The 22,216-nt window shown below is 41.4% G+C and overlaps 1 protein-coding gene across 1 annotated transcript in view; it reads left to right on the top strand.

Moving 5' to 3' along the window:
* LOC139909330 (uncharacterized) overlaps positions 1-22,216 on the top strand; it is a 66,765-nt gene that overhangs the window by 18,779 nt on the left and 25,770 nt on the right. The window contains exon 5 of the mRNA XM_078284212.1: positions 11,047-11,118. Coding sequence (XP_078140338.1) covers positions 11,047-11,118 — 72 coding nt within the window. The remainder of the gene's footprint in view (positions 1-11,046; positions 11,119-22,216) is intronic.

Below are 22,216 nucleotides of genomic sequence, written 5' to 3'. Positions count from 1 at the left end.
CTGTCAATAGCAAGACACATTTCACAGAGATGCTTGTCTGTCTCTCCACCATGTTTACATTCCACACTGTCTGGAATAAAGTCTGTTAAAGCTGAAGAGCTGAACTCGGTCTTTTTAAAGTCTAAGTATTGTTCCAGAGAGTTAAAGTCAGTCTTTTTAAAGTCTAAGTATTGTTCCAGAGAGTTAAAGTCAGTCTTTTTAAAGTCTAAGGGGCTAATTCATAAAACTAGTGGTAACAGAATAGCGGCACGCTCAGTCTGCACCACGGTAATTTCCCCTGATCATAAATTTACCACCCGTGAATACCGTGACGGAGCCACGTTACCGCTGTGTTATCGTCAGCTGTAGCCCAGGTGGCAGCCAATGAAAACCAACATGTTAATTAAGCTTTACATATGTAACACCTGTCCGCCTGTGTGTCAACAGACGGCAGATGAACCTCTTCCTCCTCAGTCACTCCTACTGCTGCCATGATAAACTGAGTGTTTATGATGTCACTTACTGAAATTATACATTGGCCGGTGGTGATCGTGACCTGAGGCCTGTCTCACCAAGCCAGATCAGTGTGTTAGCAGCTAACTTTGGGTTTAACTCTGGCTTTTCAGTCTCATGAAGAAGTCTCACTTTTAACCGGGGTAGATCACCATGGTAACCTGCTGCACGGCTAACCTGCTCCGGAGCAGCTTCAGTTCAGGCTATCGGATCGAAACGGATGAAAGGCCTCCTGACCAATCTGCTCTCTGGAAACAAGGCATTCCTGATCCTGATATGGACAAAAATACTGCATTCAAATGAAAATGACAAGTAATAAAGGAAACTGTTGACTTAACAGACAGTTGAAGTTCTGTCCGCAGGGCGACGTGTTTACAGACCAGAATCACTTTGCTTTCCATGATAGTTTATTATATCAGAGATATAGCAGGGACTTAACTGACCATATTATTAATGAATGAAAGTTACTGTTGCATATTAATTGCGCTGAATTTTTTAATTGGATTCCCGACAGTGTTTGGTTCAATGTAGGCGCTACATTCATATTCCATTACCGCAGCCCCGAAGACCATGAGGCCAACTTTATTTTATCAGTGGAAAGTTTGCCCACTGTGTCCTAATGACAGCAGATCCTCCAGTAATCCCCTCTAGCCTTGGTAGCAGAAACAGTGTTACTTTACACGGTTATGTTTTCTAATGCTGACATTTATTCATTATAAGTCAAGTCAAGTCCATTTTATTTGTATAGCACATTTCATACACAGGTAAGTTCAATGTGCTTCACATAAAAAGGCAAAATAGTAACAATAAACAGATAAGGAGATAGAATACACACATATATAAGATACTCCACATATATAAAATAACCTTTCAGCCACACATGCAACGCACACACACATACATAAAATACAGCTTTTTATAACCCCTGTCCTATAGACCTTTTTTGTGTTTGTAAACAGTGATGACGTATTTTGTGGGCGGAGCCGAACTGGTGGCAGAAAGTGACAGCGGTATCAGGTGTCAATTTACAACACAGAAATATGGATCATCCGGACGCCTTCTCCAATTATTTTAATGGTTTGCCAGCAGAAGACAGGTTGTCTTACACTAATAAGCTAACCCTTAGCAATGGGGTGAGGTTTCCTGACCCATACTCACTGTCAGGTCAATGGGTCAAGGAGCCAACTAAATGGCCAAAGTTACAGTGGCCGGACATCTTCGTATACCTTGTGGAAAAACCCAGCGTCTATATGAAAGAAAAACTCAAGGCATACAAATCTCTTGACGCATACAATTTTGTACTTTGCGGTCATGTCCAGGACCTTGAATACCGAGATTTGTCGAATGATTTTTGTGTGTTACGGACCGACGTACTGCCTAGCCAGCGGCAAGGATAAAACGCAGCTATACAAGACGTGGGCTATTATAAACAAGTCAAACAACTATATACTGACGGCGAACTGCACTTGCATGGCTGGGTTAGTATTGTTTAATGTATGTTAGAACAATGTAAATCACTAGAACTACTGCTGCTACTACTATCTAGGTGTATGTAAAAATGTTATTTCTAGTTATAGGCCTAAATATTATTTCATGCTGTAACTGTAGGGCTAATACAGTATGCCTTCTATGAATTGCATATGTGAATATTATCTAGATCTATTGTTTACATCAAATTCATGCTCTAATGTAGGCTAATCATCGCAGGTTAGGGTCGAGAATTCCGGATGATTTCATCAGTCCAGTCTGTCCGTTTAATGGCTTGCAACCATAAACGTCTGCGTTTAGCTTCAAAGGGCGTCTTCGACGATGGTATTCTATAAAAATGAAGGTCATCTTTTTTTGCATTCCTATTCTGACATCCAACGGCACAACAAGACATATTTTTCCCTTATTCCGGGGATCTCGCCCGTTTCCCTCTACTTGTTTCCTCTGTTTTTCTGCCACCTCGATGCGCGCGCAACTGCAGTGACGTAACCGTGACGTCCACTCCAAATTGGTCTATTCCTACAACAGCACTCACACACGGACTACAGCAGACGCACACAAAGGCACACACACACTAACTACCAAAGGCCTGAGAAAAAAGCAATTTTAGCAGTTTTAAGACTGCTTTTAAAAGAGGATACAGTTGTAGCAGATCTCAGGTCAGCAGGTAGTTTGTTCCAGAGAACAGCACCATAGTGACTAAATGCACCTTCACCTGATTTAGATTTAACTCTAGGTACATTTAGGAGACACATGCCTGATGATCTGAGGGATCTGATTGGAGAGAGACAGAGAGAGAGAGAGAGAGAGAGAGAGAGAGAGAAACGGTGGCGCTGCTCTGTTGCGACCCGGGCTGCCCTGCTGCTGCCTTGTAGTGTTTCTGTTTGTTTCTGTTTGTTTGTTTGCTTGTGTTTAATATTGCGTGATTTTGTACTTTTACACTGACGGTGTTTGACTAGTACTACACGACGATGATTTTGTTGAAAGTGCTGTTCCTGTTTTTAATCGTCTGGGAACTTATAACAGAATGCCACTCGACTCCAGCGTGTTGGGATACCAAGCCGGCGCTCCTACGCTACACCTGAGACCAACTCCTGCTGCTCCGCCCCAGCCGCACACCTGCTCCCCAGCTACCGAGAGAACTGTGGGCTCGGACTCCAAGCGAACATGGACGACTGCGGAAGAGGGGGAAATGCGGAGGGGTGAGACAGAGACTACGGAGAAGAGCAGACAGACCACCTCTGCCTTCCATGATTCTCTGCAATGCCCGTTCCTTGAAGAGCAAAGTTGATGAGCTACGATTCAACACCAGAGTTTGACACGAGTACCGGGATTTGTGCCTGCTTGTGTTCACCGAGACCTGGCTACAGGAGGATGTACCCGACTCGCTCGTTGCCCTGGAAGGCTTCTCTCTGGTGCGCTCCGACAGGAATGCAAACTCGGGCAAGAGTAAGGGAGGAGGCACCTGTGTCTTTGTCAACCAAAAGTGGTGCTCTCAATTCACCACGAGGGAGTCGGTTTGTAATCCCGACATTGAGCTGGTATGTCTAAGTCTCAGACCTTTTTAGGCTATCTCCCCCGTGAATTTGGGAATATTCTATTATGTACTGTTTATATCCCGCCGAGTGGAAACGCTGCAAAGGCAGCCACCACAATAGCAGACTGTGTTCACAGACAATTGAAATGCACCCCTGAAGCGCCTTGTTTTATTGTTGGTGATTTTAACCATTGCAAGCTTGAAGCTGCGCTGCCTGGATTCAAGGAATATGTAGACTGTAATACTAGAGGCAAAAGAATTCTGGACAAATGCTATGGCAATGTTAAAGACGCCTACACAGCCAAGGCTAAACCCACATTAGGCACCTCTGACCATAATGTTGTCCATTTAATTCCCTGCTTAAAAGCAGTAAACCACAAGTAAAAACTGTACATGTTTGGAACAATGATGGCACTTAAACCTTAAAAGGCTGCTTTTCCTGTACCAACTGGGACCTCTTTCATGGCCTGGACTTAGAAGAGGCAACAGATACTATTACAGACTACATTAAATTTTGTAGAGATAATGTGTTAACCCAGAAGTCAATAACTATGTACCCAAACAACAAACCCTATATTTCCAAGGAAATTAAAAAGTGCATAGTTCAGAAAAAAATAGCATTTAAGAGCGGGGATCTTGTGGCTATGAGGAATATTCAGAAAGAACTCAACCACAAATTAAGGAAGGCTAGGAGGAAGGAGAAGGAGAAATTTGAAACCCACTGCTTTTCTATCAAAACCAAAAAACTGTGGTACTCTATGAAATTTATGACAAACGTGACTCCAGCTAAAAAGTGTCTTAGTGTTTTAAATGAGGATGAGAAGGCCAATGAATTAAACAACTTTTATGTTAGGTTTGAAATAGCTGACTTCTTGCAGGAACAAAAAGTGGCTCTAGATACATTACCTGCATCGAACTATCCAAAAATCACCATTGACCAGCATGTAGTACAGAGACTGTTCTCACGCACCTGCCCCAGGAAGGCCACTGGACCAGATGGCGTTTCTGGGTTTCTGCTGAAATCATGCAGTAAAGAGCTGGCAGAGGCCTGGTGTCCTATCTACCAGAAGTCTCTGGACTTGCATGCTGTTCCTTCCGCCTGGAAAAACTCTATTATTAGTCCTATTCCCAAAAAAGCAAGCTGTAAGGAAAATAATGACTACCGTCCAGTTGCTTTGGCTTCAGTAGTTATGAAGTGTTTCGAGAAAATCATTATCAACCTATTGAAAACAGAAGTCAGCTGCTCACTAGATCCTTTTCAGTTCGCCTATAGGTGTAATAGAGGTACGGACGATACGGTCATAGCCATGGTACATTTTATATCTAAGCACTTAGAGATCCTACCTCATATGTACGTCTTTTATTTGTAGATTTTAGTTCAGCATTTAATACGGTACAGCCGCATCTATTAATTAAGAAGCTGAATGACCTTAATGTCCACCCTCTCATTATTAGATGGTACCACTTGTTTTTAACCAATCGTAAACAACAGGTCAGTGTTAATGGTACTCTCTCAGAACCTAGAACCTTGAGCACGGGAGCCCCCCAGGTTTGTGTCAGTTCACCTGTCCTTTTTACCTTATACACTAACGAGTGTAGAAGCTATAACCCTAACAACCACATCATTAAATTCTCAGATGATACTGCCATCTTAGCTTTAATGAAAAAGGATAGTGATCTATCTGACTACTGTTCAGAGATATAAAGATTTGTAAAATGGTGTGATGATAACCACCTTGTCTTGAATGTTAAAAAGACTGAGGAGATGGTGTTTGACCCCAGGGGAGTTGGCGACCACAGGCCTATGGTCATCCACAATGAAACCATCTTGCAGGTCTCCTCATACAAATACCTTGGTGTTAGAAGATTATAGGGGTAAGACAGCATCCATCCTTGCAGTTTACTTATGAACAGGCTACTCTAAGGCAAGCCAATAGGATAGTTACTGACCCATCCCATGTTCTACACGCTGAGTATCAGCTGCCCTCTGGGAGAAGGTTCAGAGTCCCTTGTTGCAGATTAAATAGATTTAAAAATTAATTTATCCCTGTGTCAATAAAACTTTTAAATAGCGGCAGATAAGAAAAGGACGAGTCCAAGATGGACACTGGAGATTTGTGCAGATCTTTGCTTTATTGATGTGTTTGTTTCTTCTGTTTGTCTATAGGTGCTTTTAGGAACCTTGCTGTATGTTTTTATTTACCCACATCTTTGTATGTTTTTTGTATGTGGAATGTTTTGTCTTTTATGGCTGCAGCATGGGTGGAAGCCCAAGCCAAATTTTCCACTTTGTGGGACAATAAAGTTAATCTTGAATCTTGAATCTTGAATTATAGCCAGTGAGCAGGTTGGAAATGTATTTAGGAGCTATACCATTTAGGGCCTTGTAAACAAGCAGTAATACTTTGAAATCAATTCTATACTGTACCGGGAGCCAATGAAGTGTTCTCAGTACAGGAGTAAGGGCGTGTGTCCATCTAGCGTTTTTCTCTGGCCGAAAAGCGCTGGCAGGGCGCTGAGGAGTGCTTCATCCCAGCGTCTCATCAAAAAAGAGTTCCCAGCACTTTTTTGATGAGGCGGCGCGTGGGTTTCTCAGCCTTTCTCTCTTTCCTATACTTGTCCCTCAAGTATTTACATTTTGATTGGCAACGTTCACCTATAATCAGATAAGTGACAATATGTTAAAGGAAGCAGATTGACATTAACGTTAGCTAGGTAGCTAACTTAACACTACGTTAACAGAGGGTTGACTACACAGCTAACAACAAGCTTACAACGCGTACGGTGATAAAAGCACAACACTCACCAGCAACATTCAGTGTCCGGCCGATCTGCTCCCACAAATGGGCTTTTCTGTCTGTTGTGATAGTTTCTGTGAGACATATCATACAGCTCGGCATACACAGACACGGCCAGAACAAGCTTCTCCTCCATTTTCTTGGTTACCAGGGTGACGAGTCCCGCCCCATCTAATATATGATTGGTTGCCTGAAAAGGAGCGCCTTTCTGAAAAGTTCAGAGATTTTCAACTAGAAGCGCTCAGAGCGGCCGCACAAAAAAGTTGGAGCGCTCTGAAAAAAGACGCTGGGTGCAGCCCTTTTTCTCTAGGCGGCATACACTCTCTCCTCATTGGGAGCAATTGAAAAAAGACGCTGGCACTCAGAAAAAAACGCTATATGGACACTCAGCCTAATGTGTTCTATTTTCCTAGTCCCAGTCAGCACTCTGGCTGCAGCATTCTGGATGAGCTGGAGCCTACCTGCTGTCTTTTTGGGAAGTCCTGCAAAAAGGGCATTACAGTAATCTAATCTGCTGGAAATGAATGCATGGACCAGTTTTTCAGAGTCAGACTGGGACAGGAAGCTCCTAAGTTTGGAAATGTTTTTTAAATGGTAAAAGGCTGTCTTCGTAATATTGGTGATGTGATGCTGGAAGTTAAGATTGGCATCCATAATGACACCCAGGTTTCTGACATGCTCACTGTGCTTTAGAGACAATGATGACAACATGAATAGGATCTCCTGCCTTTGTGCTTTAGGGCCTACTACCAGGATCTCAGTCTTTTCTTTGTTAAGCTGTAGGAAGTTTTGAGACATCCAGTGGTTGATGTCATCAATGCATCTGACAAGTTCATTTACAGGACTAAGGTTGTCCAGGGAAAGTGAGACGTACAGCTGTGTATCATCAGCATAGGAATGGTAGGATACATTGTGATTCTGTATGATGGTACCAAGAGGGAGCACGTATAGATTGAACAGCAGTGGACCAAGAACTGACCCTTGTGGGACCCCACAGAAAATGTTGACTTCTTCAGGTGTGAAACTGCCAAGAGTTACAGAGAAAGTCCTTCCTTTTAAATATGATGAGAACCATTGAAGAACAGGTCCAGATAAGCCAATACAGTTTTCAAGTCTATTTAGTAGAATGTCATGATCAACAGTGTTGAAAGCGGCACTCAGGTCTGACAATACTAGAATAGAAAGTTTGTTTGAATTGCTGTTAATCTTAAGATCATTAAATACTTTGACAAGAGCAGTTTCAGTGCTATGATTAACTCTAAAACCCGACTGGTACACATCATACAGGTTGTGGAGGGATAGATAACTGAGCAGTTGTTTGTAGACAAACTTTTCAAGGATTTTACTAATGACAGGAAGGTTGGAGATTGGTCTATAGTTGCTAGTCATGGATGAGTCTAGATTACTAGACTCAATCATTATAAGAGTTTGTTCTTCTTGAGAGAAGAACACAATGTTAGTATCCATTTCTTTCTGATACCCATGTGTTGGAAATGTCAGCAGTATATATTAGGGTTTATATAATCCTGAAAGTTTATGGGACGTGTGTATGGTCATCTTCTCTTTTTATCATGATAAACTGAATCAAATCAGATGGAAACTGGTGTTTTCAACCACAATCACAGCCAGTGTGCGAGTCATATTTATTAAACATTTTCACGTTTCCAATGATAATTAATCCCCTAGGACACAATGTGACTTTATCTGTTGATTTTTAAATAATTTACATTCATTTTCATTAGTTAACATTAATTTCTACAATATACCATCTGACTAGAGCAGGTGGCATTTTGGTGGCAGGTGGGGAAAATTTGAACAAAAGAGCACAAATTCATCATACACATACAAAATAGAAATTAGATAAATGAGTGAAATGAATAAATACATTAAAAAAAAATATATATATATATATATATAAGACGGAATCTAATACTTTTTAAAACCAAGTTAATAAATTGGAGGTAGAATCAGTTATTAAGCACAGGTGCATGTATGTTGCATAAACAGGTGTAAGTACTGACTCAGGTAAGCATCTGTTTAACATCAGGGAGCTGAATGAGGGAACCATCACTTTTACATTTACTGCTTACCAGTCTAATTGCTTCAGGGATAAAACCAAATTTTCTCCTATTTGTACTGCAAATGGCTTCTGAAACGCATTCCTGAAGGCATCAATTCAAAAGATTTGTGTAAAACATGTAATGAAAAACCTCTTACTTTTGAAATGTTTTTAAGGTGATAAAAAGCCGTAGTAATGTTGTTTATGTGGCTGTTAAAGTTCAGATCACACTTCTCACTGTTCTTGAGAGAAAGGGAGTCTAGATAGGTGGTGACTTCTTGTCGGCGTGCTTTATGTCCTACTACACGTATCTCTGTTTTATCCTTATTCAACTGAAGAAAGTTTGGCAACATCCAGATGTTTATGTCGTCTATACAATTGATAAGTGTATCAATGGTACTCAGATTTCCTGGTGACAATGAAATGTATAACTGAGAGTCATCGGCATAGCTATGGTAGCATATGTTGTGTTTTCTTATAACCAGACCAAGAGGGAGCATATAGAGGTTACATGATAGGGTCTTAAGAACTGACCCCTGCAGAACCCCTCACAGTATGTTAACTTTCTCTGATGTAAAGTTTCCTAAAGCAACATAGAACTTCCTGTCTCTCAAGTAGGAGGTTAACCACTCTAGAACTGCACCAGATAGGCCAACCCAATTTTAAAGTCTTAGAATTAAAATGTTGTGATCGACAGTGTCGAAAGCTGCACTTAAATCCAGTAACACTAAAACAGATACCTTAACAGCAGCATTACTTAAACCTGCAATAAGCGATTTCAGACCCTGTAACCAGTCCTGAAGCTATCGTGTGCTACGTGGACATTTCCGTGAGATGTAATGATGTAAACAAACAGCCACACAGCAGCAGCTGTGTTGTTGTTTTCACCTCTTTCCTGAAGCTTGTTGTCAAACTCGCCGAGAAAAGGCGAATCAATAAAGCTAGCAAGTAAACGTTTTCAATTAAACTTGCTACCTGCCTCTTCACTTGTCATTGTGGGACATGTGACCTTCAGCGGGAGAAAAATCTGACAAAGTGAGACTGGTAACCGGTGATATTTCTCCGTAGGTACGTTTATTTTAGCCATTAGCCTTTATGCACGGTTTGTCCTTACGGGCTTCCGGCGCTGTGTGTGTTTACAAAATGTGTTGCGGTTTCTGTCTCCCTCTAGTGGTCAGAAAAAATCGCTTAATGTAGCTTTAATCTGAGGTCATTGATTATCATAACAAACCTTATGGTTTGCACGAAAACCAGACTGGAAATCATCATGCAGATTGTATAGGGTTAGATGTTCATGTAATTGATTGTAGACAACCTTTTCAAGAATTTTACTGAGAAAGGAGAGGTTAGATATTGGCCTGTAATTAGCAGTTACTGTGTCATTGAGATTGCATTTCTTGAGCAATGGCCGGACTACTGCAGTTTTGAGGGAACTTAGAAACATACCAGATTCCAGTGAGGTATTTACAATTTGTAAAACAGCTTCAGACAAGCAATTAAAAACAGTTTTAAAAAAGGTTATTGGGAGAGGATCAAGACAACAGTTGGATGTCTTCACCTGCCGAACAACTTCACTGAGTACCATGGGTTAACTGGAGAAAAATGTGTCACACCACCCACAGGGGTGATGAGATCAAGGGCTGAGGCTCTGCTTTCTTATGTGGGCCTGATTTAGCAATGTTTGCTCTGATATTTGTAGTTTTGTACAGAAAAAAGGCAGCAAAATTTGTACATTTATTTACTGAAAGAAGCTCACTTGGGATTAAGAGAGGGTGATGTAACAGTTTGTCTATTGTGGAAAAAAGGGTCTGGGGATTGTTCATATTTGCATTAATAATATTTGAAAAATATGACTGCCTTTTGACTTTCATTTCCTTGTTATAGATATTCAGTTTGGCCCAGTAGATGTGATGAATTAAAAGTTTGGACTTCCGCCACTTTCGTTCTGCCTGCTTGCATTCCTTTGTTAGCTGCCTAACCAATCCATTATTTCTCCATGGAGTTTTTCTTTTCCCACTCAGTCTTTTTGACTTCACTGGGGTAATGCCATCACTAATATTTTGTATATTAGAATTAAAATTGTACACCAGGTCTTTACAAGATGTCATCGAGATAGTGCTTCTCAATAGTTCTGGTATTATTGTTGGTCTGTTCACTATTAAATATTGCATCGAAAAATACACAGTAATGATCAGAAATTGCAACATCAAGAATACTGGAGATCATAATATCAACATGTTTCGAGATAACCAAATCCAGTGTGTGGCCCTTATTGTGAGAAGGCCCAGAGACATGCTGTGAGAGACCAAAAGATCCTAATAAAATGTTAAAACATTTGACATCAAAATTACTTGAGTTATCCATATGAATAATAAAATCGCCAGAAATAATCATGCTGTCAAGATCTGTGCAGAATTTAGATAAAAGTTCAGCAAACTCTGAAAAGACTGTTGTGTTTTGGGGGATGGGAGACAGTAAGAGGCCGGCTCGGGACACGGACTTCAGAACCACACATAGACATTCAAAAGTTGAAAATTTATCAGGGGCAAGTTTCTTAGTGGTAAATCTGTTGGAAATGCTGATGATGTTATGCTGACGTTGTGCTGATGTCGTGCTGATGTCATGCTGATGTCGTGCTGATGTCACAGTAACAGTGTGTTCTTGGTTTCCAGGGCGACCAGATGGAGCCATGTGGTGGGCGGGACTGTTCCTCCTGTCAGTGTATTCCTGCCAAAGGAGCCAGGGTAAGACTCCGCCCACTCACACTTCAGCCAGTCACAACACAGCCACAGGGTGACATCATCAGAGGTGGTCTTTAAACAAGCTGCAGGTCACACTGGATTGGCTCGTTCAGGAACCAATAGGATTCTACTGTTGGCTGTTCTGATTGGTCAGACAGACACCAACCCACTTCTGATTGGTCCTGCAGCTGAGATGTGGAGCCCCAGGGACTGTGTGTGTGTGTGTGTGTGTGTATGTGAGATATCTCCTCCTACCGCTGATCCAGTCTGATCCTCTTTCTGATCACATTAATGCTGCAGCTGGAAGGTTGTCGGTTTGAATCCCAGATTCAGTGACACTGTCCAGGTTAGAATTAGGTAAAACTAACCCTGACCTTAAAGGTCCACATGGTGTAAAGCAGGACTCCTCTTGCCTCTGTGATGATAAAATAAAAGTAAGATAATAATAAAAATTATTTATAATAATAAAAATGATAAAAATAATTATTATTTATTTTATCACTTATTATGATAAAAATAAGTTGGATGGTCTATCTAAACATGGTTTAGATAGATATTTATTAAAAATGATAAAAATAAGTTGGATGGTCTATCTAAACATGGTGAAAGTATCAAAACTAAATCCACACAATCCATATTAGAAAAGCGAGCCTCTAAACGAGCCGTTTGGACTTCCGTAACTTTGTGGCGTCACAAAGGTTCGCTCATTATCATTTTTGTAAGAAATAATAGACTGACAAAGTGTTTTTTTCAAAGCGGTCGAGCGGTCGTCATCGTTTATTACCGGAGAGTTTTCCCTACCTGTAGCCGCCGGGCCGCGGCGTCTCACGTTTCACTCTCGAAACGGTTAGCCGATCGGAACGGAGGGTCGTTAATATTAATGAGCCTTAAAGACACGGAGACAGAAACGGCCTGTTCTTGGTAAGGCTCAGAGAGATGCTGGAAAATGAACGTGGAGAAATGGATTGAGAGTGTTTTTGGTACTGGAAAGTGGAGAATATGGACCTTTAACAGAGGGACTAACTAACTACTAAATAATCGTCAGGTTAACTTACATGAACTAGAAGGCACTCGGAGAGCGCAGACCTCCGCCAAGGTTCGTGCTATTATTGCTTGTTCGTGAGTCGGATCCGGATCCGCTCCAAAATTTAATGGGTTCTTCCTTGGCCCGTGCTACACCCTTCCACGAAGTTTAATGAAAATCGGGCCAGTAGTTTCTCTGTAATCCTGCTAACAGACAAACAAACAGACAAACAAACAAACGGCACCGAAAACATAACCTCCTTGGTGGAGGTAATAAGTGGTGAGGTGATGTAAAATACCGCTAAAGGACTCAAGGGGTCGCCACAGTCATCAAGTGTCAGATTCTGTTGGTAGCTAGTAGCTTTAACTAACAACTAACAGATTAACTAACTAACTAACTAACAGTTTAAACAGCAACTAGCTAACAGCTTAACTAACTAAATTCTAAACAGCGGTCACTCTTCCCCTTTAACTTCAGTCTTCCCCTTTAACTTCAGTCTTCCTCTTTAACTTCAGTCTTCCCCTTTAACTCCAGTCTTCCTCTTTAACTCCAGTCTTCCCCTTTAACTCCAGTCTTCCTCTTTAACTTCAGTCTTCCTCTTTAACTCCAGTCTTCCCCTTTAACTTCAGTCTTCCTCTTTAACTCCAGTCTTCCTCTTTAACTCCAGTCTTCCCCTTTAACTTCAGTCTTCCTCTTTAACTCCAGTCTTCCCCTTTAACTCCAGTCTTCCTCTTTAACTCCAGTCCTCCCCTTTAACAAAGCAGTGACAAATTTACTGTTTCCTCATAAACAGTCAAATCGCCATAAAACACGGTGTGCACAGGTGGTTAGGAAGCTTCCAGACACACACACACACACACACACACACACACACACACACACAGACCGGCGCGGCCGGTCTGAACGGTCAAATTGGTTAACATGGGCGCCGAAAGGAAACTGGCTGCGCTTCGCGGCGCTTCCGCATGCGGTCTGAACCCGGCGTTTAGGACACGGTGTGATAGCAGTGGCACTCGCATCGCGTCAAGAGTTTCCCCGGCAACGAGAGGTTGACTCACGTTTCGGAACAGCGCCGCACAGAGGCTCCCAAACGCAAATGATTATTGATTTCCGAATGAATGGATATTTGCCATTATTTTTGGCATCAAAAAAATGGCCTGGCGGGGGTTCTCATACAATTATAGGATGAACACTGTAACTAGCCTGTACTCCACTACTGTACTCAGGCTTCCTAGTTAACAACCAACCGACGTAAGCACTGACAAAAATAAAGATGGCGGCACGCTAGGCTACAAATATAGCACAAAGGCATTTTCAAAAATGGATTTTCTCAACAATGGCTTACTTTTATGTTATTTTTATTGTAGTACATCTTAGTAATACACAAAGCTCTATGCAGGTGTCTATTTCGTCGTTTCATCTCCCCTTTAAGGAAGTAACTTACAATAACTGATAACACTGTACTGAAAGTGGAGCGCATAAGGAATCATAAGTCGTCATAAGTCAACATAAGGCATCATAAGGCATCAAAAGGAAACAAGGCATCATAAGACATCATAAGGCATCATAAGGCATCAAAGGGAAACATAAGGCATCATAAGACATCATAAGGCATCATAAGGCATCATAAGACATCATAAGGCATCATAAGGCATCAAAGGGAAACATAAGGCATCATAAGACATCATAAGGCATCATAAGGCATCAAAGGGAAACATAAGGCATCATAAGACATCATAAGGCATCATAAGGCATCATAAGACATCATAAGGCATCATAAGGCATCAAAGGGAAACATAAGGCATCAAAGGGAAACATAAGGCATCATAAGGCCTCTTTCACTAGTTTAGAAGCCAATCAGACTAACCTACCAGCCTCTAGTTTGGTCAGAATACAATACTATACTAAGGAGTGGCTGGTTAATGTAGACTAGACTAACTTGCCAGACATTACTGACTAACATTACCAGTATTTTACCAGTTGTATATAATAATAATAATAATAACCTTTATTTGTATAGCACCTTTCATACACAACATGCAGCTCAAAGTGCTTTACATCAATAAAAGGCAGATAAAAGACAGATAAAAAGATAAAATTCATATAAAAGAACAAGCAAGATGCATTGCATTAACAGAATCAAATCAAGTAAAATAGAAAGATAGAAGAACACAACAAATACTCCCACTTTTAGATGCACATTGTGAGTGAACCCATATGTTTTTCTTTAATTTACTTTTTCCCTGTCCTTCCTGATTCTACTCTTGATCCGATATTTACGTCAGATCTCACTGCCTCAGGCAGACGAGAATCATAGATTCTCCTCTTGGTCAAAAACCTCCCCATCCACAGATGGATGAGGATCATACAGGGTAAAGCTCTGTCCCCCCCACATATAGTGTTCACTCATGTGCAAGTAAGCATTACCCGGACAAGACCAATGAAAATTTGTACTTGCCCATGTCAGCTCTGTTGGGATCCTGAACAGAAACAGTTAAAATGAAGGCTACTTAAAAGCTAAGCTGAAAAGATAAGTTTTTAGCAGTCGTTTGAAAATGCTTACAGAGCCCGCCTCTCTAATATTCTTTGGGAGGGTGTTCCACAGTCAAGGAGCAGAGTTAAAAAAGGCTGCATCCCCAATCTTCTTCTGAGTGGGGTTTTGTACTTCTAACAAACCAGCAGCAGAAGACCTGAGGGTCTTGATGGAATGTAGAACAGCAGGGATTCTGTAATGTAGGCCGGTCCTGAGCCATTAAGAGCTTTGTATACAAGTAAAAGAACTTTAAAATCAATTCTAAAGGACACTGGGAGCCAGTGCAATGCAGCTAAAACCGGAGTGATATGCTCTCGCTTCCTTGTTTTTGTTAAAAGTCTAGCTGCAGAGTTTTGGATCAGCTGAAGCCTCTCAATAGACTTTTTAGGGAGGCCGGTAAAAAGGGCGTTGCAGTAGTCCAGTCTACTTGTAACAAATGCGTGAGTTAGCTTTCCAGCATCTTTCTGGGTTAGGAAGGGCCACACCTCGGCAATATTTCTAAGATGAAAGAATGCTGTTCTGGTCACCTTGTTTATATGGGAATTAAAAGTTAGATCAGAATCTCAGATAACACCCAGGCTTGTTACTTCTGATTTGATTGACGGATTCAGGTTCCCAAGTCTTGTGGAGAGTTCTTCTCTTTTGGCTTTGGGGCTGACCAAAAGTATTTCTGTCTTATCTTCATTCAGTTTTAAGAAATTTGTGTTCATCCAATCATTGATAGCCAATAGACAAGTAGTGAAGGAGCTTAAGGCATCTGCATGATTTGGCTCTACAGAAATGTATAGTTGTGTATCATCAGCATAGCTATGGAAATTGACATTATGGTCTCTGATAATATCACCTAATGGAAGCATGTATAGTGAGAAAAGCAGGGGACCAAGACAGCTTCCTTGTGCAACACCAGAAGTTAGATCATGTTTCTCTGATACATCTCCAAGACAGATGAAAAATTTCCTCCCTGTAATGTACGTTCTGAACCAGTTTAGGACACATTCAGAGAGACCAACCCAGTTCTCGAGACGATCTATGAGAATATTGTGGTCGATGGTGTCAAATGCTGCACTCAAGTCCAAAAGAACCAGAACTGAGACCCTGTTGGCATTAGTGCTAAGTCGCAAATCATTGACTATTTTGGTGAGAGCAGTTTCTGTGCTGTGGTTGGCTCTGAAACCTGACTGAAACTTCTCCAGAATGTTGTTTTCATTTAAAAAGTTGTTAATTTGGTTAGAAACCACTTTTTCAAGTACCTTACTTAAAAAAGGAAGGTTTGATATGGGCCTGTAGTTACTTAGGACCCCACAGTCCAAATGTGATTTCTTCAACAGCGGTTTCACAACAGCGGTTTTAAAGGCATCAGGAAAAACCCCAGTCTCAAGTGATGTATTAATGATTTTCAGAGCAGAGTTTGAAACACTATTGAAAACCCTCTTAAAAAATGTAGTGGGGACAGGGTCAAGAGAGCAGGTGGAAGATTTACTCTCTATTACAATCTTATTAAGTTCTGCAACAGAAATACTAGAAAATGCCCTCATGGATGTTTGACTTTTACAAGGTTGGTAATTGAAATTACCAGCACCTGAAGCAATACTAGCCCTGATAGTTGTGATTTTGTTTTTAAAAATTCCTCACATTTTGCATCAGAGGCTTGGCTTAAAATGTCAGAGACAGGGGCAGGATTCAGCAGTTGGTCAGTGGTGGAAAACAGTATTCTAGGATCACTCGCTCTCTGTAATGATCTTTGAGAAATGGGCTTTTCTTGCAGCACGTACAGCATTGTTATATGCAGTTAAGGATTCTTTATAAATGCTACGATGGACCTCAAGTCCAGATTTTCTCCACTTCCTTTCTGCTGCTCTACATGTTCTCTTGAGCTCACGGACAGAGTTATTTATCCATGGTGATATTTTGCCACTTAACCTCTTTTTGACCTTGAGTGGGGCCACTTTGTTCAGTGTATTACTCAGATTGTTATTGAAAGCATCAACCATTTCATGTACTGAGCAGTTTAGATGACATGAGTCCAGTAGTGATCGGAAACAGAGACATTAGACACTGATACATTGTCAATCATTAACCCTTTCATCACAACCAGGTCGAGTGTGTTACCATGTTGGTGTGTAGCCTCAGTGACATGTTGAGTTAATTCTAAACTGTCCAGTAGATTGATGAATTCCATAGCCTTCGAATCAGACATATTATTTATGTGAATGTTTAAATCACCATTCAAAATTATTCTATCATATCTGGTGATAATAAGTGATGCCAATTCAGAGAATTCTGGGAGAAAAAATGATAGTTGCCTAGGTGGCCGAAATAAGTACTGGAGCTTCAGCCTTGAGGACAAAGGCCAGATACTCAAAAGACGAAAACTCTCCTAGGTCAACCTTTGTACAGTTAAACTGATCTGAGTAGATTGCAGCTATTCCCCCCCCCCCCTCGTCTGCCCCGTCTAACTGACTGATAGAAGTTGTAATTTGGAGGACATGCTTCAATAAGTGTAGCATTGCTATTTTCATCTAACCAAGTTTCCGTTAAAAACATGAAATCAAGTTTAAAATTAACAATAAGATCATTAATTAAAAATGATTTGTTTGTTAGTGACCTAACATTTAGTAAAGCTAATTTTGAAGTTTTGACAGGGCCTGAACCCGAGTGATGAGGGACACATATCCAACTGTCAAGTTGTTTCACACTTATCAAATTTGATAAGTTTGCAGCATGGAGAGGGTACGTCTTGCTTATTCTACTGCTAGTCAAAACAGGAATGGGGAAAGTTACAGGCACTGACGTAAAAACTCTTGGTGGTGGTTGTGATCCAGCAATACGTGTATTGGGTCCCAGCTTGATATGGGAAATTTCATGAGTACCAGCTACACTGTAGCAGGGACCCCAAAGCCATCAGTTGTTTGCTTCTCCGGTGTTGATATCAGCAACCCTGGTGTGACACAGTGCGCTTGGCGCCTCCAGGATGGATGAAGGTCGAGGGGGGCAGGGAGGGGGATGACGTCTGGGAGTTGAAGAGGGGGGGCATGTATATGTCAGTTGGTTCCCAGTACATAATCCCAGTTTTTGCTGGTTTGTATTCAGTGGTTCCCAGTACGTTCTAATACTAACACTGCTAATGGGATGGAGGTTTAATACTGTTGCCATGGAGACTAGTGCTGTCTGATGTGTGGGCAGTACAACAGTACAGTGTTCAGTTGGATGATGTGGTTGCCGTGGTAACAGGTTTCAGTCAAACTCAGGGTTTGAATTCTGCTGCCGACCCACATAGTCTGCCATCATGCTCTCTCTACCATCTCTCCTCTCTCTCCAGTGACTGAATACTGGAGGAGAGGAGAGCACTCCTTCGTCAGAGAAGCACAGGTGTGTGTGCGTGTGTGTACGTGTGTGTGTGTGCGTGTGTGCATGTGTGTGTGTGTGTGTGTGTGTGTGTGCGTGTGTGTGTGCGTGTGTGTGTGTGCGTGTGTGTGTTTGTGTCTGTGCACAGGAGGGGGGTGTCACCTCACTAAAACTTTAAAATCACAAGGTAAACACAAGAGTGTAAGGGATTATGATGTTTTAATTCCAGTATCTCACAATAGCAAGTGTCAGATCTGATGAGATTGGATTGAACCAATCCCGTGTGGGATGTATCAGAAGGGCGGCTCACAGACGAGGAGCCAAGGAAAGAGAGGGACGCACTTCCCTCTGACATCACTTCCTGGTGACATGGCGTGTCACCAGCCAGCTGTTGCCATAGTTGCAGCATATGTTTTCAGTTTTATTGGAGATATGCAGCGCTGCCCATAGACCGTAAAAAGGAGACTAGTTTAACTAGTTTAACAGTGTGATTCTTGCAAGTAAAGTTTAACTAGTTTAACCGTGTGACCGTAGCAGGTCACTCTGGATAGGAGCGTCTGCTAAATGCCTAAACTGCAATTATATTTTTATATTTTTCTCAGTAGCAGTAATGGTTGGTCAGTAGGTCCAGGTCTGGCCACCTCCTCTAACCTGTGTGTGTGTGTGTGTGTGTGTGTGTGTATGTGTGTGTGTGTGTGTATGTGTGTGTGTTTGGACAGCTGAGAGCAGGCAGACAGGCAGAGAGGATTGTGGGAACTGGCTGTCTAAGTGATTTTACAGGCTGGTTGGTTCAGAGAAAGACTGATACAACGAGGCCTAACTAGAGATCAGAGCTGTCACATCCAATCACAACACAGCCTGGACACACACACACACACACACACACACACACACAGTACAGACAGACAGACACACACACACACACACACTGTGTCTGTCTTCAGGAAAACAATAACGTGATCATTTATGTTCATGTAAAGGTCAGAGGTCAACCTCTGTCAGCTAATATTGCTTCCTGTTGCTCTTCTTTAGAATCATTAAAGGTGAGGGAGGATTAATAGACATAATAATGTCTAATGTCTCATAATAAGTTTTAAAGGATAACACCAAAGTAATTTTATTTTCTATCACCATTATTCCCCATGAAGAGTGGAAACCAGCGCTGTATTCCTCAGTGAGAAGCTCCTCCTGTTCTGCTGCAGGTTTCAACTCATAGACTCACAACTGTAACAAGAGAGCAAACTGCAATATTCAACATGATGTATTACGTTGGTAATAGAAGTGGGGTATTTATAGGGGTAGGAGTGGGGTATTTATAGGGGTAGGAGTGGGGTGTTTCAGGGTTTTATATGGTAGGAGTGGGGTATTTCAGAGTTTATAGGGGTAGGAGAGGGGTATTTCAGGTTTTATATGGTAGGAGTGGGGTATTTCAGGGTTCATAAGGGTAGAAGTGGGGTATTTCAGGGGTTTTTTACGATAGGAGTAGGGTATCTCATGTTTTATATGGAAGGAGTGAGGTATTTCAGTGTTCATAAGGGTAGGATTGCGGTATTTCAGGGTTCATAAGGGTAGGAGTGGGGTATTTCAGGGTTTCTAATGTAGGAGTGGGGTATTTCAGGTTTTATACAGTTGGAGTGAGGCATTTCAGGGTTCATAAGGGTAGGAGTGGGGTATTTCAGGTTTTTCTATGGTAGGAGAGGGGTATTGCAGGTTTTATATGGAAGGAGTGGGGTATTTAAGGGTTCATAAGTGTAGGAGCGCGGTATTTCAGGGTTCATAATAGTAGGAGTGTGGTATTTCAGGGTTTGTAGGGGTAGAAGTGAGGTATTTCAGGTTTTATATGGTTGGAGTGGGGTATTTCAGGGTTTATAGGGGTAGGAGTGGAAAATGAAATACCCCATAATGAAATACCCCACTCCTACCCCTATAAACCTTGAAATACCCCACTCCTACCATATAAAACCCCGAAATACCCCACTCCTACCCCTATGAACCCTGAAATACCCCACTCCTACCATATACAACCCTGAAATACCCCACTCCTACCATATACAACCCTGAAATACCCCACTCCTACCCCTATAAACCTTGAAATACCCCACTCATAGCATATAAATCCCTGAAATACCCCACCCCTACCCTTATACACTCTGAAATATCTCACTTCTACCAGGAGTATCAGGGTTTATATGGTTGGAGTGGGGTATTTCAGGGTTTTATATGGTAGGAGTGGGGTATTTCAGAAAGAGTCTGTCCCACAGGGTCCATGTTGTACCTTTGCACTGAGTTTAGTCCGTGATCACCCATAACCGTTTCCTGACTGGCACCCCAGTACAGAGAGTCAATCTGCTGCAATATGGTAGGAGTGGGGTATTTCAGGGTTTTATATGGTAGAAGTGGGGTATTTCAGGGTTTTATATGGTTGGAGTGGGGTATTTCAGGGTTCATAAGGGTAGGAGTGGGGAATTTTAGGGTCTATTGGGGTAGGAGTGGAGTATTTCAGGGTTTTACATGGTAGCAGTGGAGAATTTCAGGGTCTATAGGGGTAGGAGTGGGGTATTTCAGGGTTTTATATAGTAGCAGTGGGGAATTTCAGGGTCTATAGGGGTAGAACTGGGGTATTTCAGTGTTTTTATATGGTAGGAGTGGAGTATTTTGGGGTTTATTGGGGTAGGAGTGGGGTATTTCAGTGTTTTATATGGTAGGAGTGGAGTATTTTGGGGTTTATTGGGGTATGAGTGGGGTATTTCAGGGTTCATAAGGGTAGCAGTGCGGTATTTCAGCATTGATAAGGGTAGGAGTAGGGTATTTCAGGGTTCATAAGGGTAGGACTGGGGTATTTCAGGGTTTATAGGGTAGGAGTGGGGTATTTCAGGGTAGAAGTGTTTAAATGGTTGATGGCTGCTTTTTAACATGAAATCTTGAATTGTGAATATCTGTCTTATTTCTGCTCTTATTAACTTCTTAATATTGATTATTACTGGATATCTTCATGATCTCAGTTTATTTGCTGGTTGAAAATATCATTGTTTTTTTTGGACACAAACTTCACCTGGTCAGCTGGTCCACTGATTCAGATCTGAGGTGGTATTATTATATTTACCCGTCCTGATGATAACTGATTATTTATAATCATCCAATAAATATTCTGGGAAATTACTCTTTGTTTATTCAGGTGTGACAGAAGTCATGAAGGATTTTAATCTGTGTCGTCAGGTTTATTAATACAGTTTTAATAGTAATACACTTTGGTTTTCATTTGAACCAAAAAACATTTAGTTTCTCTCTTTCTCTCTCTCTCTCTCTGTCTCTCTCTCTGTCTCTCTCTATGTCTCTCTCTCTCTGTCTCTCTTTCTCACTATCTCTTTGTCTCTCTCTCTCTCTCTCTCTCTCTGTCTCTCTCTGTCTCTCTCTCTCTCTGTCTCTCTTTCTTACTCTCTCTCTCTCTCTCTCTCTCTATTGTAGTCTAATCTGATGTATGCTGGTTTAAAGTTACATTCCGTCTAATTTAACATCCTGGCTGTCTGAGCCTGCTGTTTCAACACACTGTGTGTGTGTGTGTGTGTGTGTGTGTGTGTGAGAGAGAGAGAGAGAGCAGCAGCTGATATAATTAACACAATATTTATTTTATTTATTTATTTATTTTATTTATTTTGTATTTCACTGACATAATGTTGAAGTGAATGTAATTCTCTGATGTTAATCTGTTTCTACTGGGATTATAATCTGATTATGAAATGTTACTGAGCAGATCTGTGTGTTGAATGGTTATTGTTAGTTTTGGTAATCATTTCATGGTTCAGTCAGAATCATCTTCATGTGTTTTTGTATAATTTAATCTCATATATTTCATGTTTATTTCATATTTTGGTTTATTTTCATATCATATATGTGATGAGAATAGAGCAGTCATCAGTAGACAGCGTGTTGTTGGGAAATGCTGCCACCATGAGGTCAGCTGGTGTCATGGCAACCTGAGTCTCCATGCAGTCACCAGGAAACTCAGGGTCAAAGGTCACAAAGTAGCTGGATGCTCAGTGTGGTCCGACATGATGGGAGAGGAAGTGCAGGGTCGGGTTCCACTGGAACCAGTACTGACAGAGACTGGGTTGTGTTTTATTCCCATAACAGACAGAGACTGGGTGGTGTTTTATTCCCATAACAGACAGAGACTGGGTGGTGTTTTATTCCCATAACAG

This window comes from Centroberyx gerrardi, chromosome 6 (genome assembly GCF_048128805.1).
Source record: "Centroberyx gerrardi isolate f3 chromosome 6, fCenGer3.hap1.cur.20231027, whole genome shotgun sequence".
Lineage (NCBI taxonomy): Eukaryota > Metazoa > Chordata > Actinopteri > Beryciformes > Berycidae > Centroberyx > Centroberyx gerrardi.
This window is presented reverse-complemented; position numbering and strand designations above follow the sequence as displayed.